The 22,319-nt window shown below is 40.7% G+C and overlaps 2 protein-coding genes across 2 annotated transcripts; both read right to left on the reverse strand.

Moving 5' to 3' along the window:
• Positions 1-2,015: 2,015 nt before the first annotated feature.
• On the reverse strand, positions 2,016-13,923 carry cep76 (centrosomal protein 76). The gene is made up of 13 exons (XM_005930209.3): positions 13,645-13,923; positions 12,856-13,011; positions 12,506-12,590; positions 12,188-12,412; positions 11,894-12,079; positions 9,171-9,268; positions 8,850-8,978; positions 8,482-8,670; positions 4,825-4,991; positions 3,986-4,145; positions 3,280-3,453; positions 2,750-2,967; positions 2,016-2,160 (listed from the first exon to the last, which is right to left on the reverse strand). Exons 1-13 carry the CDS (start codon positions 13,705-13,707, stop codon positions 2,022-2,024), a joined length of 1,989 nt encoding a protein of 662 aa, XP_005930271.1. The 5' UTR covers positions 13,708-13,923; the 3' UTR covers positions 2,016-2,021.
• A 2,350-nt stretch (positions 13,924-16,273) lies between these two features.
• LOC102303768 (tyrosine-protein phosphatase non-receptor type 4) lies at positions 16,274-22,314 on the reverse strand (the record flags this gene model as incomplete). Its single annotated transcript, XM_014336118.1, is given in 4 exon segments — positions 16,274-18,047; positions 18,299-18,486; positions 19,556-19,720; positions 22,247-22,314. Coding segments are annotated over 4 exon segments (614 nt in total), but the record flags the coding sequence as incomplete, so codon positions are not given.
• Positions 22,315-22,319: the final 5 nt, after the last annotated feature.

Genomic DNA, 22,319 nt, shown 5'->3' on the forward strand with positions numbered 1-22,319 from the left:
GAAAAACAAATGAGCAAAGCAAAGTACTCCATAACAACAAAACTACCCTCTGCGCATCAATTAATAAAGCACTTCAATTATGGCAAAACTTTCCCGAGTTGACTTCTCCTAACCACACAATAATTCACTCAACCAGGCGCCTGTCACTTCGTCCTCGCTCCAATTTCATAATCAGCTAGTGTCAAACTGAAGGACAGTGTTGGCCTGTGGCTTTTCAACGGCGAACAAGCTGAAATAATGATGTTATTGTGGCTTCTGCTTTTCACAGACGGTATTATTTTGGACATAAATTCAATCAAGTCATTCTTTAAAGTTTTTCTAACAACGTAACCTTTTTTTTCTACAGTTATATTTTGTGTCTTTCAACCCCCATATTTTAACTCATAATCTACTCTTATGCATGATCAATGAGACATTTAAACCCGTCTTATTTCCATTCAAAAAACCTACAAAGCATTATGCGTGCAGGGCTGCTGTGGCGGACAGAGAGCTGCAGCTGCTTCCAGTTTGCCAATATTTGTCTTAACGCGCCATCTAGTGCTGATCACAGTTATTACAAGTGCAATACAACAACTTTAATACAAGTTTAAATTTGCCCGTACACTTCTCGCAAAAAGACAAACTGACAGCTTAATTATGTCAGTTTGATTTAATTTAATGACCTTTAACACGAGGTGCTCTCCTTACATACTCGCCTTTAAAACCAGGGCTGTCAAACGTATTTTACTTTGTGGGGCATAAAACCCCAATTTAAACTCAAGTGGACAGGACCAGTAACGCTGCTGCCCAACAACCCATAAAAAACAACAACTTTCTTTTATTGTAACAAAGTTTAATTATTAAGCACAGTCAAAATAATAGACCCTCCACTTATAATACCGATGATGAGCAGCCCGGTGATGATTTCAATACAAATTGCTCAATTTTCCCAGAAAAAAGATCATGTACAGTAGTAAATTTTAAGTTTAGCTTTAAGAAATATATTCAGATTACAGATAAAAGTACTGACTGACAGGTATTACCCAGATTTTTAATACATTAATACTTTTTTACAGAAAAAGATCTGCTTATACAGAGAAGATAGAAAATAGTGAAGAAAGGAAATATTATTTTATTTAATGAGGTACTAACAATAAAAAAGCCTCAATTTTTATCATTTAACGCTCTACCTTTTACTGACTTTGGGGTAAAATGCCAGCTCATAGGTAATGTCTGTGTCACTAGGGATACTCTAGGCCACAGTGGACACTCTGGCAGGCTGGTTCTGGCCCCCCAGCCACGTGTTTGGCACCGCTAGACTAGACTAAATCAATAAATTTCTTTCACACCATGGCCATAAATTTCAAACTTTTGACAGTGCTGGATTTTTGAGTTGCTTAAAGATTTTTGGTTTGTTCCAGCAGCGTGGTTTAATCACATACTTTCACATGTAGTCAATATTTTCTATTAACGATATATGACATTGCGTGACAGGTCTATATTAAATGGTGGCAAAACATGTTTAAACTCAAAGACATGATTTCTTACATTCATTTGCATCTTTATAATATACTGTACTGTTTCACTTAGTTTAGTTCTTACAATCTTGGAGCAACTGTGGTCATATCATTTCCTCAGTATCTCATTATTTTTGATTAAATGAGATTGGCAGAGCCTTCATTTACAGCAAAGCAGGTAATTCTGTATTATTTAAATCCTTCATGCAACTGCAGTAAAACGTTCGTGTTTGTGACACAGGTTTAAATGTCTTTAATAAAGCATGTAAAAAATGCACAGCAGGATAAACAAAGGTGGGTTTATTTGCAAAAATAAATAATGTAAAAGTCTGTACAAATGAGTCCACTACAAAATAAAGGCCCAACCATCAAAGCAGAGCCACAAACATGTCTGTGCAATAGTAGAGCTTAATATCAATTTAGTCTCATTGTGAGTCCCGGTGTGTCCCTGTCGTGTCCTAAAATCCAGTGTGGGGTCAAAGTGCAACACAGGCCGGGGTTTCCTGGGCGCCATCCATCTGCTGGTCAGAGTACAGAACGGTATTTACAGGCAAACATGATCCACACTGCGCACGCGTTCTCGGGATAAACGAACACCCGAACGCGGACAGCCAGCCTCACGTGATCGCCACGACAACACACTATCTCCTCACAGAAGGGGGACCTGGATGAAAAATAAGACATTCAGAGCATGGAACGCAAAATAATGTGTGAGAAAAATATTCAGGGAATAAAACCAGTTTAATATTCTGGATTGTTTGTGACAAAGGGACAAAACTGAAGGCTGAGTGTTTGTGAATGTGCGCAGGTTATCTAGAAACCTGTCTATGACAGAGGCAGGAAGTAACTGCATGACTTTTGAGTCTATTATTTTCGTGATCATATTCGTGTTCTCAGCTCTGGCAGGAGGTATAACATGTGAAACTGTTACAGTATATGTTGTGGAAAAGACAGGGTCTTACAGGGTCACTTTTTATTTCGAGGCTATTTCCCATCATGCTTTAGAGTAGATGGTGTGCGCATCATTTATTACTCAATACTGACACTATTAGAACATAGACATGTGTGCAGCACTTCAGTCTCTTACACCCTCAACAGGAAAGCCACAGGTAAAGATGAGCCTGAAGTACTGTGCAAAAGTTTGGGCTTCGAGGCCACATAATCACTGGCAACCTTTCAAAAGTCATTGAAGTTTTCATACAGCTTTGTTCTCTAGTTGTGATATTTTAACATTTAGTTTAGTTGTATATTACCTGAGGCAGGTGGCAAAGGCCCGACGAGCGTTACGGTGAAGAAAGTGTATAGGGAAGCCTTTGAAAGTGTGTCCGTCTGGCACGGCCCTCCTCACGGCGTCCTGGAACTCCTCGTTGCCGCAGGAGACACCGGTGCAGCGTTCCAGCTCATAGGCTGACAGAGCTGAGGACAGCAGGTAGGACAGGTGGTCGTCCCACACTGTCGCAAGATCCAGGTCCTGGAGGAGAGCACCCCACAGAGTGGATACATTCCTCAGTAACTGTTACACTACAGTCAACTACACAGCAAAGGTATGGTTCACTTATATACCAAAGGTGAAATAAGGTTATAATGGTCATCTGGCATTTTTGTTTTCATCTCTTCAATGTAAATATAAGTGATGTTTAAATGACATACATCATGACTTATTCATATTTTGATGTTTCAAAGAATTATCAGTGTTCTCATCTGTCTCAGTGCTCTGATCAGGCCTCTTTCTAGAGTGCAGGTGAGTTTACCACCATCCAACAACTCCATCACTGTGTTTTACCTTCCTATGCTCAGATACCAGGTAGCGCATCTCCAGCTCCAGCTGGTTGCTGGCTGCAGCTGGATCCAGAGACGGGGAGCAGAGCGGAGGCAGAGGGGGCAGAGAGGTGGTGGAGCCTGGAGCACAAACAGACTTCAGAGCCTCTTCACTCATTGCTTTCCACCGTGACTGATTCTGAAGAAAATCAGGTAGGGGGAAGAAAAAGAGGCATTTAGCTGATAATCTCATTCACACAGACCCACTACATTGTCCACTGGGTGCTTTGCTTTAGGCCAGCGTGACAGAATGGGAGTTGCTGATGAATGAAACTGTTACAGATTCAATTTCCTTCCCCGCAAACTGGCTCCTGTTCTGTTGATTGAAGATGGCAATCTTCCAGTGAGCTCTGTGCCCACAGGACCCCGCTCCAGGCTACCTTTGCCCTCTGTCTGCCTAAAAATCACCAGTACTTATTTGATTAGGTTTTCTACGTTGGCCAATCTGATATTGCGGCAGGATTTTCATATTGAGGCTCATTTGCCAAATGTGAACCGTTAAGACAACACCTGCCAACGAAACAAATGTGAATAGCGTAATGATATTTCTCTGGCACTCTTTAATCGCTACAGTCATTTTCTTATTAATAAATACAACAATTGAGCACGGAAAGCAATATAATATGGCTATCCTCCAGCCATACCTCCAAAACGGATGTGCATTATATTACCTGGAAGTCAAATACACAGAGCTCCACAGCATCAGAGGGCTGACAGTTGGCAAGGAAGGTCTGGTGGTTGAAGACACATCCCACAGTTCGGTACGGGTAGGAAGGTTTAGGCTGGGGAGCCAGAGGTGGAGCATCTGGATCTATAGGACGGTGGAGGTATCTGATCACACGCAAGAAATGCAAAGAAAAGTATTACGAAATGAAACAAAACACTAATATTACTCAGTGAGAAATGTCTGGTCTGTTCTCTTTTTTTAATTTTAGGCAGCTTCCTTGACCTTCTCATATTTAAGATGTACATGATTCTTAAATAACGTAAAATAAATGTGACAAATTGTTCATATGTCCTTGTCCTTCATATATCCTTTAATTCACATCATATTAAGCTCAGATATTCAAACTAATGAAAAACATGCTCCATTAGGCCAGTGCTTCATGGTGAGGAAGAGCTTAAGAAACACTAAAATGTAATCAATTGTTCCTTGGCTCAAAGCCTGGCCCCCAACTTTCATAGAAATCCACTCATGGGATTCCAAGAGATCCTGCTGACTAACGCACAAAGACCGTTTAATGAAGTAAGTGAGGCAAACACAAAAAGCTCACTGTAACTCAGACTGTGTCTGGTTTTAGTTAAAGGGGATACCGAGAAGAGAAGACAACCTTTTCCTTTTTTATAACAGAGTGGTATCCTCTCCAAAGTAACTAATTTCATTTCCTGATAATTAATTATGCTGTACTTCCTTTGACAAAAGTCCTGTTTAAATCTGACCCTCAAAGGTCTCGTGAAAGGGGGTGAGTTACTTTGCTTATTTGTTAACTATATTAACAAAAAAACAGACCGGTGCGCTGTCAGGCTTTCCCAGAAAGTGATGCTCCCGTCAGTACCACGGGTCAGGACCCAGGCATGTGGCACTCCTTTGGCTTTGGTGCCCACACACACGTATGCATCCATGCCAAAACCCAGCTGGAGGCTGCACAGCAGGGTGGCGTGATCCTCACAGTCCCCCTGTGGAGGACAGAGGGTTATGCTGGGATCTGTTGGGTAGTTTAAAGTGAACTAAATATCTTCATCACATTAGTCCGTTGTTTGTTGTGTTTTAAGAGAAATGTTCATTTTTGTCTTCTGGTTCAGTTAGGTCATATGTTAATCCTGATGTGACTTCTCAAAACAGAGAGCCTCCAGCACGCTCCCCTCTCAGAAGATCATGAGATGTAGTTGAAATCACAGAAAGCTAGTGAGTGGCTGGAGAATGAACTGCCATGTTCAACAGGGCCTCTGTTTCTATCTCTAAGGCTGCACGACACACAAGTTGAATCTGGAAAGATTTAAGCTTTAATCTCGAAGTATTAAGAACAACATTTTACTGCTTCAAATCTGAGATGTTACAACTGTTTTCTCAGAATATCGTAACATTAATTTTATTCCCAAAAATGTACCTTTACTCTTAAAATATTAAAACCTTTCCCTTTAAAACCTTGCAACCTTTCAGCTTTATTCTCAACATGTTTTAACTATTTTGTCAAACAACCTTAAGACTTGATTTTAAAACATTAAAGCTATAAAAAATATTGTGGCTTTAAACCCAAACAATACAAATTTAATTCCAAATCATTGAAGCTTTGATTCCAACATATTATAATATCTAATTCTTCTTAAATAATTCTTCTTGAATCTTTTTGTTTTTATAGAAGAAGAAAATAAATATAGCTCATTTTCTTAAGATTTTTCTGTTTTTGTATTTGTTGCCATTTAAATTTCCCACATGATGCGAGCAGCTGCAGGGAATTTATTGCCATGCAATTTCCTGCTTCGATTTAACGACAAATTCAGCGCCTCTTGTAGTTCCTGTTTCAGGTTAACACCACATCATGAATCCCTAAGTGATGATGTCAGGATCCACTGACAGAATACTTCAGATTTTTGGGAGATAACTTAGAGAAGAAAAAACAAAGAGGTGGAGCATGTTGGGCATATAGGAGTTGGTAAAAAGGATCATGAAATGCATTTTTGTTTATTTTATTAATCTAAAAGACGTTTCAAATAATTATCTTTTTTATTTAATCCAATCCAAGTCCCACAAACTCCCGTTCATTGAAGCTAATCTCACGAGTGTCTCTGGCAGCCAACTTGATTACAGCCTTGTAAAGTCCTTGTTATGCATTTAAATTCAACTCAGTGACAGCTTGGTTTCTTCATTCCCACCAGCATTTACACTCTGCTGGAATCTCCTACAGCAGAACAAGTGTAGGTGTGGCCTAAACTCACATTGGCTGCATGTGGCTAATTTCATGCTGATATTTAAGCAGACAGAATTCTGTTTTCACACCGACCTTGCCTAATTCCTCATGTCAGTACAAGAGTCTCTTTAAACAAAACACAATATCTTGTTCTCGCTACACTGTTAGCCTTTCTCAGAAGTACCCAATTCAAAGAAGAAGCCTCCTGGAGAGGAAATAAGCTCTGGAGTCATTAAATTGTCCATGACAGTAAGCAACTCTTGTTTCATTCGTACAAGTTTTCCTGTAAAGAAGCCTGGGTTGAGCTGGGGACTGTTGCTGCTGCGTGCTGGCTCGGGCTACGGGCAAGTCAGAATGATAGATGTTCCCCAGAAGTGCTAATATGGACGGCAGCATCGGAACAGGCTGAGCAGGACTGATGAGGCTAAATTAATTTTCCCTCAAATGAAACTCGTAAATCACAGCTGACAAGGGCCACTTTGTGAGAGTTGTGTTGTGTCTGTCTTGCCAGCCGCTCACACAGAGAAGAGGCAGGGAACATTTATCCCGTGGTGGTCTGGGAAATTCCCCGCTATCTAGTCGAGAAATGAGAATGCAGCAGTCAGTCAACTGTGCACAAATCCTTCTTTCTCAGAAACCACACAGTCAGCCTTACTCGGAAATGCGGTTAGCGTAAACGTGGCCAAATCAAGCTCTGTGATTGTGGAACAAAACTTTACTTTTAGGGGCCAACGCAACGCAAACCTGTGACTTCACTGAAAATGTACAGTGTAGCCAGAGGAAAATGACTGAGATCACGTGAGGCTAGGTTGTTTGTGTGTGTGTGCGCGCGTGTGTGTGTGTGCATGCAACTGTGTTAATTCTATTCACTTGAAAGTGCTCAATCCAGCTCCTTATTTTAATACTTGTATTTTACTTAACTAGCTTCAAATGCCACAAGGTGAAAGTGTCAAAAACATTTGGAAAAACACAAATGTTTCTTTGGTTTGGTACTTTTGCTGTCCTTTAGCTTAGCCCACAAGTCCATTAATCTTTTTCCACTTATCATGTCGCCAGTCTAACCCAGAGACAACCACCCAAACAATCACCAATTACCCTAACACCACTAACTAGAAGCCCGAGTCCCCACATAGTTGCAGGGAGAAAATGCAAACTGCACACAGAAAGGATCCATTGATCGTGGATTCAAACTCAGAACTGTCTTGCTGTGGGGCAACAGTGCTAACCACCATACCAAACTCCTAATATACCAAGATATTTTGTAGTGAAGTGAAAAAGTGTGAAAGTGCAAAATTATCCAAGACAATGTCTATGTGCCTTTTTTATCACTGATCATCTCCTTTACTAGAATTTATGCTTCAGTGGGAAATCTAAGCAGCAGCTATGTCAACAACGCATATAAAACACATAATGCACCTGCACAACATCATCCACTTTGTGGGTTACGTAGAGGTTCCTCACACAAGCCTAAAATCAGGCCAGTGAGCTCCACTGTTGTTCCCCTTCCTTTTCAGCCAATTGCTTTCTACCTAACATCGTCACAGCAGAGCTATACTGTTTGGTTTTTTGGAGGTCTCAATTTAACAGACAAATGCAGGACATTATCAGCTGGTATGTTGTGGATAAAAACCTATGTCCTGCCAAAGATATGTGAACTCGTGATTTGCTTCACTGTGCTGAAAAAGAAGTCTGACATTTTGATGCAGAGTTTCTTTCTTTTAACACATCAGTATGTGATTTACATGAAACAATGCATCCCCTTTTGAAGCATTCATTTGTCATTTTTATCAGCTGAAACACAGTCTATTTGCATCAGCAAGCTCTTGAATAGCAGCCGAGTGATACCATCGTTTGCATGGTGGCGCACTGTTTTTAGATCTAGACTTTGCCTTGGACTTGCTTGAAGATAACTTGGAGTAAACATTAACTAAAGCCCAAAACATAATAGTACAGCTAGAACTTTAGGAACTGTCTCGCTTGACTTGTCGCATCACATCCCAGGATTTATTTAGTGTTTAATGGCTTTTCTACTTCATGAGATCTGAGTACAGTCCCAGTGAGTGGCAGATAAATGACGAATTTAATTTAGAAGAAAAAAGTAACATATCAGTTTACTGGAACTTTGGTAACAGATGTAATTATCTGCCATTGTTTTGATCTGTGACAATAAGAGATCTAACAGTACAGAGGATGCACTGTCTTGGAAAATGAATCATTCCTACTCTGAGGCTGCCAAGTGGCCGGGAACCTCTCCTTACCTTCCCTCGACACAGGAAAGCCATTAATGTGCACCACTGCTCCTGCTTGCCTCCTCCTCCCACCACCGGAGCCTTCTCGTGGGCTAGAAGGCTGACGAAGCGGGCCGCCTGCCGAGGGCTCTCCAGGAGGCGGCCCGCCCGGAGGACACGTACGTAGGAGCAAACTGGCCTGTTGACGCCATTCTCATCCTGCAGAGTGTGCAGACACACACCCAGAGGAAAGGAAAGGCCAAGAAGATGACATGAAATATTTGGTGAACTGGTTTTGATGTTAATAGAATGAGCACAGATGCTTCCTTTTAAAAACACAAATCAACCAATAAAGTGATGAAATGCGCGGGGTGGGGGTGTCAATACGATAGACAAACCTGTGCAAAAATCTTGACCAGCTTGGTCTGATTTGACGGACGGATCTCCAGGAACTCCCTCCACCACTGTTTGGCATAAACCAAGAAGAGCCTCTCCTTCTCGGCCGCCCTCTGCCTCTCCAGTGATTGCTAAATGAAAAACACAGTGACATCACTCCCTCACAACGAAGGCTGTGATGTTTCTTTTACAGCCTCTTTATCTCCACTCTGAGGACGACTGATTCTTAAAAAGCATTAATGGGATTCTGTTGTAATGAGTCACTGGTAGTTCACGGAGATTGATTTATGAATAATGAAACAGAGGAATAAATAGATGCTGACCTGTGTGCTGATGATGTCAGCACTCAGAATCTCTGGGAGAGGAGGGTAGAGCTCCAGGCTGACTGTCAAAACACCAGCTGGGACTTTGGATTCACTTCCTGGTGACAAACACACTCTTTACTTAAAGATGTTGCCAGAAAAACAAGCAAAAAGCAAAATTGCCAGGTTTGTAATTTGTAAAGTCAAAGTTTTATCATTAAATGTAAGATTAAATGACCCGTACGTTTCTAAGTACTTATAATTATCCCAGTAGGGAGCAAGATTTCTGTAAAAAAAAAAAATCAATCAAATTAAATGTTTTAAGAAAAGTAAACTTATGGTGAATATGCATTATTTCTTGACCTATTGTTTAAATTCTGTTAATGAGTAGAGAGTGTCACTCGGGAGGGGGCTTCAATGGATGAAGAAAGGTGAAGAAAACAGATGTACAAAGAGGAGTTGGGTCTGTAAGGTTTTAAGTTGTATGTGAGACTGAATACTCATGGATGACAAAACGACTGACTGGCTAGGCAGAGAGATCGAGCTGGGAAGCATGTATAGCAGGTTAGAGTGATTCAAGACAGATTTAGAAATATGCTAACAAGTGAAGAAATGGAGTTGAGAAGACTGAAGGAGTACTTTGAGGAACAGATGAATGAAGAAAATGAGAGAGAAAGGAGGATGGATGGAGGACAGTGAATCAGGAAGAGCCAAGGATTGGTAAGGAGGATGGGAGGGCAGCTATAAGGGGATGCAGAGTGGAAAGGCAGTTGGTCCAGACACCATACCTGTGGAGGTATGGAGATGTCTAGGAGAAAGTGGACTTTTTAACCAGATTGTTTAACACAAGAACACGGGTGGGGAAGAACAAGCGTGATGTGCATAGCTGTAGTAACTAGGGATAAAGCTGATGGGGCCATTACCATGAAGATATGGGAAAGAGTTGCTGAAGCTAAGTTAATATAGGTGATGATCAGTGAGCATCAGTATGGCCTCATGTTTAAGAGTATCAGACATTACCAATCAAATTTTCTTCAAGTTTTCCAAAGGTTTTTGTGTTTCCAGACTTTTCTTCCAGCATGAGTGGTACACAAACTACACTGGCTTATATATACGCATTAGGACAGTACTTGGGGTGCTAATTCTGGAGGGCTTGTGTTCCTGCACAGCAGAGACCTAGTCATAAAATCCATCTAAAGACTCAAATCTTGAAGCATGATTAAATAAATGCAGCATTCAGTTAAAAACACTGCTGTCTTAAAAAGTTACTAAGTGGCCCTTTTAAATATTGACCCCATGTAAATCGTGTTTCTGTAGGTGTACCATCACCATTATTCAATTTTAAAATGTGTCATTGCATTGATTTAGCTCTCTGCCACTTTTACACTGTATTATTCTTTTTCCACATCATAGCTCCATGCAGTAGTGACTCTGAGAAGTCAGACTGGCAGATCAGTAATTGGGGTGTCTGCAGACATTGATATTTGAGTCCAAGTCTAAGGGTAATGTATCACAGGAGGAACAACAGAATGTTACCATACTGATATTATGTCCCACCCTTACTATATCCCATGTAATTGGAATTATATAACCTACACTCCATTATAAACTACTCATAAAATTACAAGAATGTTTTAATTAGTATAGCATCAAGTGAGTTCAACCTTCAGGATATTGATGTTGTCAGTTAAGTAGCAGAGGTGATTGTTCATCCGTTTCAGCTGCTTTGATGCTACTGAAATTAACAGGTGCACTGGAGGGGCAGCAGTGAGACAACCCCCAAAATAGGAATAATTTTACAGGTATAATCCACTGACATGTTTTCCCTCCTCATCTTTTTTTGACTGTTTTTCACTGGTTTTGCTTTGGTTAGTGTCAGTGTCACTGCTGATAGCATGAGGTGATACCTGGACCCTACAGAGGTCGCAGTTAGTCCAACTCCTCCACATCAATAACCCCTGTCAGGATTTATGTGTCTCCCAGCATAGTCTCAAGAGCATGGAGGACATTCCAGGACACAGGCAGTTACTCTAAGACAGCTGGACATCCTTAGATCCTTAACCCATCAGCATGACGGTATCTGCTCCTTTATGCAAGGAGGAACAGGATGAGCACTCCAGAACTACAAAATTATCTTTAGCAGGTCACTAATGGCCCCTGTGTTTTTCACAGATGACAGCAGGTTCACCCTGAGTACATGTGACAGATGCAAAGGGGTTTGGAGAATGATACTACCTGTAACATAATTCGGCATGACTGGTTTGGTGGTCAGTGAGTGATGGTCAGGGGAGGCATATCTTCACAGACCTCTACAGGCTAGGCAACGGAACCCTGAATGCCATCAGATATCAGGATGAAATCACTGGCCCCAGTGTCAGACCCCACACTGATACAGTGGGTCATGGATTCCGCCTGGTGCAACACAATGCCCAGCCTCATGGGGTGAGAGTATGGAGGCTGGAGGACGAAGGAATTTATACCACTGACTGGCCCCTCTGCTCAACTAAATCCAATAGAGCACCTCACCCCAGAGCACTGCCGCATCATTTTCTCACTTTTACTGTGGGAGTGTCTTTGAATTCAGCACTTTGTAGGTTGATAATTTTCATTTCCAACCAACACATTAACCGGTCTATACAGCTAGATATCCAGCATGATTTTTTGACTTCTGCTTGTGTTTTTCAAAAATAAAATCAAAAGAACCCTTCATTAGAAACTCTTTGTGCAGAGAGTTTGTTGCTCACCAACTCCCATCAGCTCTACAGCAAAGCAGGTCTTGCTACTGGGCGAGCTTAGGACAGTCCTCCAGTCCAGGAAGTAGGATGAGACAAGCATTGTTTCACTGGAGGTGTCTGTTTTTATCAGCACAAAGTGCACTGGGTCACACATTGACAGCATGGAGGTCGCATCTGCCATCTTACCACTTTCCCCTGGAATACAAAAATTGTAAAATGATACTCTGTACATAGATGGTTTATTAAGCAATACAATAAGAACAGTATTTGTGAGTGACACAAACAGTGGTGGCTAACACACACCTATACCGTCTCTGTGGATTTCTAACAGGAAGCCCTCCTTGAGGTCAGGTTCACAGGCACAGGGCACTGGCTTTGATCGAAACCTCTGGTTGCGGAAGTGCAGGTAGAGTGTGAAGGTAGAACACACCTGACCAGGTAAGGGATCCGGCTCCTGGAGATGCTCCAAAAAGGCTTTGCCTCCAAGCACCTGGAGATACAGACATCGCCTTGATGGGTCGATATTGGCTGAGAAGAGAAAAGCAGAAGAGGAATAATATTATGCAAAACGGTCTATGCATCACATTATTATTTGCTTGGTTTGCAAATAATGTTTCTTACTTTTTTTCAGATGAGTGATATCTTTATCGACAAAGTGAGCAGCAGGTTTTGTAGGCGATCCTGTTTCTGCTTCTGTGCCGGCTTCCTACCACGCCAAAACGACACGACAGAACAGTCAGAAAAAAAAAAAAAAAAAAGAACAGTCAGAAAAGATGGGACAGAACTGACACACTGTATTACAGATATGTTTAATCCATACTGAAGGCAAACTTTGAAAGTAAAACGTAGCTATCAAGGGGATCAATACATTGTAAATGTTCGATTTTTGAATGGATGGAATGAAAAATACTTCTATATTAAAAACCAATCTGGAAAATAGGTCTGAAACTGCATCCAAAAAGCTGGGCAACCTGAGTAAAGTGAAGATCTTTCATCATATCATCTATGATGCCTCTGCGCTGCAGAGCACGCAGGAAATCTGCCTCAGACAGAGACCGACGTGCAGGACCTTGATCATCCCTCACAGTCTCAGCCAGCACCTCTCGGATCTTCCCATGGATATCCATCTGACAAACAGAAGAACAAAATTCCTTCACCTACTTAAAAAATGTGTTTGTGCTTTCTCAACATCCTCTAAAAACAGTCCTTTCCATTTAAACTCTGACTTTGGGAAGTGTGAATATGAAGGCAAACCCATCAGGAAATGTTTTATATCAGTAGACCTATAAGTACCGTCTATTCCGTGCATTATTGATGCGAAATCTTTTCTCATTCATTACTTTTTTTAAATCAATTTTTCATTCAAAACAGCAATAAATGTACGATCGAAAATATAGGATCGAAATTGGTCTTGTGTGCTGTGTGAATTTGTACTTTATCTGCTTATAGAGGCTTGACAGGTAGCTCATATTGGCTGGAAAACAGCAGCGGTTCCCTACGGTGCTTCAAATAATGCTGTATAAAGAGATGGTGCAGCCAATCTTACCAACTAGGTGATAATATGAGATTTCTCTGTGATGTGCAAATGCAAGGAAATAGCCATTTGTGACATTAAAAAAATCTATTTGCCCACTATAAACAGCTAGCTTCCCCCGTTCATGAAAAATACCCGTGTATTTGTATGCTGCTTAAGGACTTCAGCATTCAACTGTACATTGTGTACAACACGAATTGCCATAAAATCTATGTAGTTTTCTCACCTTGAGCAGATGGTTGTGAATGATTTGCTTCAGCTCGGAAGCTTTCTCTGGAGGCAGCGACATTATTGCTATTATTTGTGCTTTTTAGGCTAAGCTAACTAGCCAGGCTTAGACATGGGTAGTGGTAGAAACATTAAATAACGCCGTTTCTTCTTATATGAGCTATAATGGAACCGTGTATGCATTCGCCATTTTTCGCAGAAATTTTCTTTTCTGACAGCAACAACTACCAGTTTAAACAGTGGCGGAAAAGCGAGCGGGAAGGTTTCTCCGCTGATGCCCGACACCATACTCCGGAAAAAATCAATACCTCGACAATTTTGCTCTAAAGTTACAGGATTTATAAGAATCGACATATAAACCACGATATAAGTATTTTTGGTGGTATATTTATTGTAGTTTTAGTTTATTTTTGCTCACCAATTATTTCCAATTTTATTCAGGGATATTTTTACGTACCCCAATCGCATCACGAATTGCGACGACATGAGAAAGACCCTTGAATTGTAGTTTAAATTATAGCTACTATTTCTTATGTGTAGCTTTTTTGTATGTGGTATCGCTTTCTTACCAAGACAAGACATAAATGGATCAAAGTATGTATATCGTGTATATTCGGTGTGCATAACCTGCTTTGGACAAAGGAATAAACATTTAAATGCAACTTTGTAAGATTAAATGACCCGTACGTTTCTAAGTACTTATAATTATCCCAGTAGGGAGCAAAATCTCTGTAAAAAAAAAAAAAAAAAATCAATAAAATTAAATGTTTTAAGAAAAGTAAACTTATGGTGAAATGGTTGCATTATTTCTTGACCTATTGTTTAAATTCTGTTAATGAGTAGAGAGTGTCACTCGGGAGGGGGCTTCAATGGATGAAGAAAGGTGAAGAAAACAGATGTACAAAGAGGAGTTGGGTCTGTAAGGTTTTAAGTTGTATGTGAGACTGAATACTCATGGATGACAAAACGACTGACTGGCTAGGCAGAGAGATCGAGCTGGGAAGCATGTATAGCAGGTTAGAGTGATTCAAGACAGATTTAGAAATATGCTAACAAGTGAAGAAATGGAGTTGAGAAGACTGAAGGAGTACTTTGAGGAGCAGGTGAATGAAGAAAATGAGAGAGAAAGGAGGATGGATGGAGGACAGTGAATCAGGAAGAGCCAAGGATTGGTAAGGAGGATGGGAGGGCAGCTATAAGGGGATGCAGAGTGGAAAGGCGGTTGGTCCAGACACCATACCTGTGGAGGTATGGAGATGTCTAGGAGAAAGTGGACTTTTTAACCAGATTGTTTGACACAAGAACAAGGGTGGGGAAGAACAAGGGTGATGTGCATAGCTGTAGTAACTACAGAGGGATAAAGCTGATGGGGCCATTACCATGAAGATATGGGAAAGAGTTGCTGAAGCTAAGTTAATATAGGTGATGATCAGTGAGCATCAGTATGGCCTCATGCCGGGAAAGAGCACTATAGATGTGATGAATGATTACTCTTAAACGTAATTAAGAGTAATCATTGAGAAGTATAGAGGTCAGGAGCTTCACTGTGCCTTTGTGGATCCAGAGAAACAGCGTCAAGAGAGGAACTGTGGTACTGTATGAGGAAGTCAAGAGGGCCAGAGAAGTGTGTGTGTAGTGCAGGACATGTATGAGGACAATGAGACAGTGGTGATGCATGCAGTAGGAGTTACAAACGATCAAGGATCTGCTCTGTGCCCCTTCTTGTTTGCAGTGGCGATAGGCATATATTGACAGTTGAGGTCAGGCAGGAGTCTACACGGATTATGATGTTTGCAGATGACACTGATCTGTAGTGTGATTGGGAAGCAGGTGGACCAGAGCCCATAGAGGTAGTGGTATGCACTGTAGAGGATTAAAGTCAGCAGGAGTAACACAAAATACAAGTGTGAATGAGAGGGCAACAGGTGGAAAGATGATCGTACCGTAGTAGAGAGAGTGAAAATACAGTGCAGAAGAGAGGTGAGGAACAGAGTCCAGGCAGGGTAGAAGATAAATGTCATCAGGGGTGAAAGGACAGCAACAAAACTGAAAGTGAGGTTTACATATCGTCTCTTTGAGATGGTGACACAGACAAAAAGGAAGCTAGAGCGGAAGATCTCCGAGGAAGTTCATGGGTGTACGAAAGGAGGCGATGCAGAGGATTGGTGTGACAGAGCAGGATGCTAGACGGTGTGAGACGGACGCAGTTGATTCGCTGTGGCGACCTCTAAAACGACCAGAATTAGGAGGAGCTGTACGATATAACGACAAAAGAGATCAAGCCAACATCATACAGACAAGCTGAAATAAGTGCAAAGGCACAAAATACATTCAACACAAACCACACACAGTCCCAGACAAGAGAAAATGAAATTACTACAGCAGTCAATGTGAGCATGGCCTCTTCTTGAAATATTGAATCAATTCCTGGAATCCACAGTGAGAGGTCTCCAGTCTGTCTGCATTGATTTAGCTCATGGTCAGAATGAAATTATGAGTAACAGCATAGAAAGTGAGTGGGGTGGGAAGAGCTGTGGGTAAGCTGCTTTACGGATACAGAATTAAAGAACAGGCAAGCAAATTTTTGTTTAGAAAAAAAAGAAAAAAAAAGAAAATTTTATTTTTTATGAAGTATTTAATGTTTTTGTTGTGGTTTTGTCATTTTTCTCATCAAAAGTCTTCTGTCATGTTCCACACTGCAGCTCAACAGTGTACAAAACTCCCCTGAAAACTGTACACAGAAAACAAATGAATGGAATGTTACACTATATTATTGTTAAATAAGAAAATAACAATAATAATAAAATAAAAGCCATGTTCTACTGTAGCCAATCAAAAATTTCACTTCAGGAGTCGAAACATGCTAATGACACATTCAATGTTCAATCAACTCAGACGCATGTTACTGTACACCACCTCTAATCTGGTCATTGCAGTGCAAACATGTTACTCACATTACGTGCGACACGACAATTTTCTGTACTGATCGCACACACCAAAAAAATAAAAAATAAAAATATTCTGGGAGCGCACTTTTTTTCCTCCTTTCCGTATTTAACACATTTCAAGGCACATTAAAAGCTTTTTCAACCACCCCACAAGGACATCGCTCTCTTCTAAATTTAATCCAAGGTGCTCTCCTTCAGCTTCTAAATTGCACTATTGTAGCTTTAGATTGGTCCCAGTCAATTGAAAACCGAATCGGCGATCATGTGGGTTCAAAACACGGACAGAATGTAGAACGGTACTAGCATCATTTTGTAATACAGGTGTCAGTTATGACAGAGAGATTCAACAGAATATACATTCGACATGAGGGGAGTATGCGAGGGTTCATCATCAGGAGCTTGTCTGACTGTTATCTTCCTAAAAACAGGCTTTGGTTTCTTAAAATAAACAACAACAAAAAACAAAAACAGCGTGATCACCTGAACAAACACAGACCAACCCATCCAGTGGGTAAATAACTTGCTAAGGGGCAACGTTTATGATCCATGTGGCAGCTAACAAAGGCAGGCAAAAAAAAAAAGTGTGCACATAACAGAAAATAACCACTCTAGCCGAGTCTGAAACATTGGCAAGGAAGTGTCCACTCACACAAAAATATTCTTCTGGCCGTGTTGAGATGCCCTGCTAAATGTGAATGGAAGAACAAGTGGTGGTCTGGAAAACCGCAGAATGCATGCATTTCATTATATTACATTAAAACTAAAGAAAAGTAAAATCCTACAGCTGAATCTTGGCTCTGGAGTTTTCCTACAAGTCTACAGTAGGATGAACAAGTCAACACAAGTCACTCTGAAATGCAAAATGTAAAACGTGTTGATCGACACATATCTGACTATTACAAATAAAGAATGTAAAAATAAACCTGTCACTATATATTTCTCTTTGTACTGCACCTTTAGTAAGTTTCTGCAAAGCCATTTTTGCTATGATACAGTACATTCATGAGCAGTGACAAGAAGGAAAGGAAATTAAATCATCGTGCTGGCACCGAGATCCTGAGATGTTACTATTTTTTTTGTTTCGATCTTACATGAAAAATATACAGACGCTCGTTTGATCTAGCGCTCCCGCATTTTGACCTTGAGAAATAAATACCCTCAATTCTGCACATATTACTGTCTAAGTCTACGTCGAGAAGAAGTACCTAATCTCAGGTACCGGTGCAAAATAAGAGTCCGTTTTAAGTGACCCGCAGTGCTTCACTGGGAATACATCCAGTACAGCAGGCTTATGGCCAAGACAGCCCCGGCGCCGGCGCCGACATTGAACAGGATGGGTCTCCAGTACTGCCACTTCTCCTGTTTCCTCTCAGACTCTGTCAGTCTCTGTTTCATTTGTTGGACCCTCTGTGCTGTGCTGGCAATCCTTTCCTCACGGTGTCGCTTTCGGACCCTGAAATAAGACAGAGAGTACAGCAGTCCAACAATAAACAACAGGGTAATACTCACTTTAATCCCCACAAATTGTGTCACTGCTGTACCAAAGCTTTACTATAAAGATGAACAAATAAAAGGGTGAAATCTGATTTCTTTCTTTTCTATGTGCTCAAAAAGATAAACTGAATCTCAGCGCATGGATGGAAACAAGTCAGCAGATTTCAACGCTTAATATTTAATCTGCCAAACTTCAGTACTGTTACTTACTGCCCAGAATTGTCTGCCTTATTGTGATCTTGGGCATCTGGCTCTCCTGCAAGCCTGTCTCCTGAGGGGGCCTGAGACTCTAGGTGGGGTCCGTTGGGTCTGCTGTCGTTAAGGTGAGGTCTAGGTGGAGGTGGTGGAGGGGGTAGATCTGGCTCCAGGTCATCTCTGGACAGCTGTGTCAGCTTGTTCTAACAAAGAGGATGACATGCAGAGACAACCAAGAAGGAAAATTTCAGTGTACTGTCAGCTTATGACAGAGGACGAGAATAGTGATCCTTTTCCAAAATAAAAGCTTAAATTCCTGATTTTTAAATATGTTGGCTCACATTCTCATCATTTAGTTTGCAAGTGGCAAAAGTAAAATTCTGGTAAAGAAAGGGCACCTGCAAGACGCAAATGATCAAAGAGCATCTGTATAGTCATTACATAACAAGTGTGAGGATCTAGTTAGTTTGTCAAGTGAGTCGGCCATTATTTTGACAGTTACCTTATAAATTAAAGAGGCCCTATTCATTGTTATGGGAAAGCACCCACACACACCACTTTAGACACTTTCTGATGGCTCTGAAGAAAAACTCCAAAAAAATGAAATGGAATTAGGAAGTTTGTAACATTTAAAATTACTGCTGGCAGGGCTTGAAACTCTGGTAATCACTTCATTTTATTGTGAGGTTGTGTTTTATACGGTCTGCGTCAAAGGCAATTTTGTGTCGATGCAGCAAGAGAACATTTAGACAGGATTTTTGCAGGTTTCAGCATGTACAGTTGAAAACTTAAGACTTTAATGCCTTAAAGAATGCAATTTCCAGACCCGTTTCCAAGCTAACCAGACCGTGAAAGGATGGTAGAAAACCAAGAGCCCACATGTAACCTTAAACTTTACTATTATGTTTATTTTCACTTCTCTGGAGTAAAACAGAATGATTCTAATATACTTGTATACAAGCCAATGTTTCTCAACGTAAGTGCAGCATATCATTTAAAATTTCTCATTTCCCTTTAATGCTTTCAAATCATTAGCTTCACTTTCCCAGAAAATGTCAAAGAAACATTCAAAAATCAGTCATCGCCACCTCTTATAGCGTCTGATGCCGGCTTTTGAGCGAAACTGAAAGCAAAACTTGAAACCACAACAATGCGTCTGTCTTTTATTGGAGTAACACTGCTCTTTGGGTGGTTACTGAAAGTCAGATAACAAATTACAAAAGCTTATTTAGAACCAGACTTTTACAAGCTTTCAATCATTCTTGTGACTACCTGTGTTTCTGAGTTGTCTGTCAGGATGAGCTTGGCTCCCTCAATGACAGCCATGTATGAAAAGCGGAGCTGGTCAGGGGTCTGGATCAGGCCCATGCGGTATTCCCTCATGCCAAGTAGCACCTTTTGTATGTCCATTGATGACCGGTTTTTCCTCTTCTCCATCTGCAAAAACAGATTTTCCCATTTATGGAATAACCGCTTAATAGAGAATCACATCAGGTGCACAGGATATCACACCTTTGTTTTCCTTTAGGAAGTCATGAGCTGTAATATTGAGAAGTTTCAAAAGATGTATTACATTTGAGAAAAATCGAGGTAATCTTTCTGTGAGAGAGTGGTTTGATTTAAGGTGCATGTCCAAACAACTTACCAACCTGTCTCAGAGTCTAATGCTGCTTAAGATGTGAGTGCTGGGAAGAAATATGTTTTAGCTGTTCCAAATCGTAACTCATAAACTGCGTATTTAACAGGTGAGTTAAATACACAGCAGAGCAAAATGATGTGTACAAAATCTGTTTTTATTTACGGGAGCTTTTACCACGTACAATAACTGGCAGAAATTTCAGGCTCTTTAAACCTGTGCTTTCCAGCTGACTAGGAAGTGAGAACAGAAAGAGTTCCCACTAGAATTCACTTGTTTTTTTGTGTGTTGTGTCTCCTGCATTGTGACAGCTTTACACTTTAGGGTTTCTAATTAATATCTGACATAGAATAAATGTGATAATTTCCTAACGTACAATGGGTATATAAAAAGCCTGTATAGAATGGTCAATTTGACCAGTAAAAATATCGCAAGCAGGGACAGATTCACTTTCCTCTGGCATAATTCTATCCGCAGTATGAAGGTGTTGATGGTAACATGGCACCGAGGTGTGCACAGGTCACCCATACTTTCTAAATGTTCAGGAACCTTTGAGGTGGGGCTTGGAGCATTGAAGGCTGATTGATGTTTTCTTACAGCATCATTGTTGTACAACTTTTAAAAGCCACAAGAGCAAAGAGGCTGTTTTTGCTTGTTGCTTTATTAGGAAGGAGCGGGACAAAACATCTGACAGATAGCCTTGTTTGTTTATGCACAGGGTGACATTCAAAGGTTATTTGAGGTGATGGGCCAGAAGACTAATTTTTTTTTTAAATTTTCTATTTGGGGTTTAAAAAGCAGGGCAAGGCTCTGAAGGAATTCTTGCTCAAGTTTCCAAAACCTAACCCAAAACCAGCCCCCATAAAACTTTTCTCCAGAAGGCTGAAGGTGTTGAATTTGAAGCAGGAGCTACTTTCATGAGCAGCATCCTCTTAGTCCATGATTCCGTAAAACTGACTTCACTGTGGACAGTGATGCTGGTGTTCCAGCAATTTCCAGTTCATGGCAGTTCTTGGAAAAGTTGTGACAAATCCAAGCAACTTGATCTTACATATAACTGTTTGAACCGATGATCTTAAAATTGGCAATTTTTTGGCTCAAAAGGACCTTCCCAATTTGTCTAAATCTACAATTCTCCTTCTTAGAGCTTCACTGAGTTCCCCTAAATTTCCCATTGTTCTGGTCAGTCCAATGAGTGCTGCCAAACAAATCATTTTAATCACCCCAAAGAGAAACTGCCAGTTGTCTGCAATCATGATCACTAAGAAGAAGTCTATAACCCTTGGCCTTGTAGAGTTTAAACATATTACAGAATCTTTAGGACTAGTAGATTTGTGCGTATGAATACCTTTGACCCTATGCAGATTAGAGAATTCTTCCATGTCTTAATACAATACTGTAATCCTATGTGCATTCTAGCCACCTTTCTTTCTCCTTGCTCCTTTTAGGCTAGACTTTATTAATATAGCACTTATCCAGTCTTACTGCCCAAAGCACTTAAAAGTGCATATACATTCATGCAGCACTTTTAATATTGCACTACTGCACAGGGCTTTTCCTATCACACTCACACATCACGGATTTGTAGTGGTGTTGCTTTCTGCCTGTGTTAGTTTATCATTCTGGGCTGACTTATGAAGGTGATAATGCCCTGCAGGTGATAACCTGCTTGTCCATCTTTAGGTAATTGAAATCAGATAAGGGACAGACATCCTGCATATGCTGAGTTTGATTCATAGAAGAGGCTGAAGATCTCCTTCTGATCAACCCACTACTTACTTTTGGTGTAGTGTTGAACAATAATGAAAGACCTACAGCACTTAAGGTCTGGTTAACCTAACAGCTGGCCAAAAAAAAAAAAAAAAAAAAAAAATCATTTTAACAAGGCCGACGGACAAGTCAAACAGCCACAGGAAATTTGCAAAACTTTCTAGTGAAATAAGATTCATCTTTTTTTTGCTTTTAGAGCTTTAAAACTCATCAAGACATGATAAGAATTGGGAATTTAGTTCCATATAGTTGCAGACACATGTGGAATTGTGGTAATTTAGGAGTTATTCCTGAGAAACCTGATTTCCCAAGAAATAATCAGTTAAGGGCCTCTTCTCTGCTCCAGTTAAAATATTCCAGACTTTACACACTCACGCTGAATACCTACACGTCAACACTGCTCTGTAAGCACGTTATCAGCACACAAGTACAATCAGAGCATGAACGCCTCATCTTACCATCATCAGACTGTAGTCATTGTAATGAGAACCTCTTGCGAAAGAATTCTCTTTAACAGTGGCAGACTATCAGTGACATTTCCCCACTCCCCTTCTCACCAAAACTAGACAGGTATCCACCAAGGCAAAGGTCCCTGAGCGACCAATCCCAGCGCTGCAGTGCACCACTGAG

This window comes from Haplochromis burtoni, unplaced genomic scaffold (genome assembly GCF_018398535.1).
Source record: "Haplochromis burtoni strain Fernald_Lab_line unplaced genomic scaffold, NCSU_Asbu1 Contig_130, whole genome shotgun sequence".
Classification (NCBI taxonomy): Eukaryota; Metazoa; Chordata; class Actinopteri; order Cichliformes; family Cichlidae; genus Haplochromis; species Haplochromis burtoni.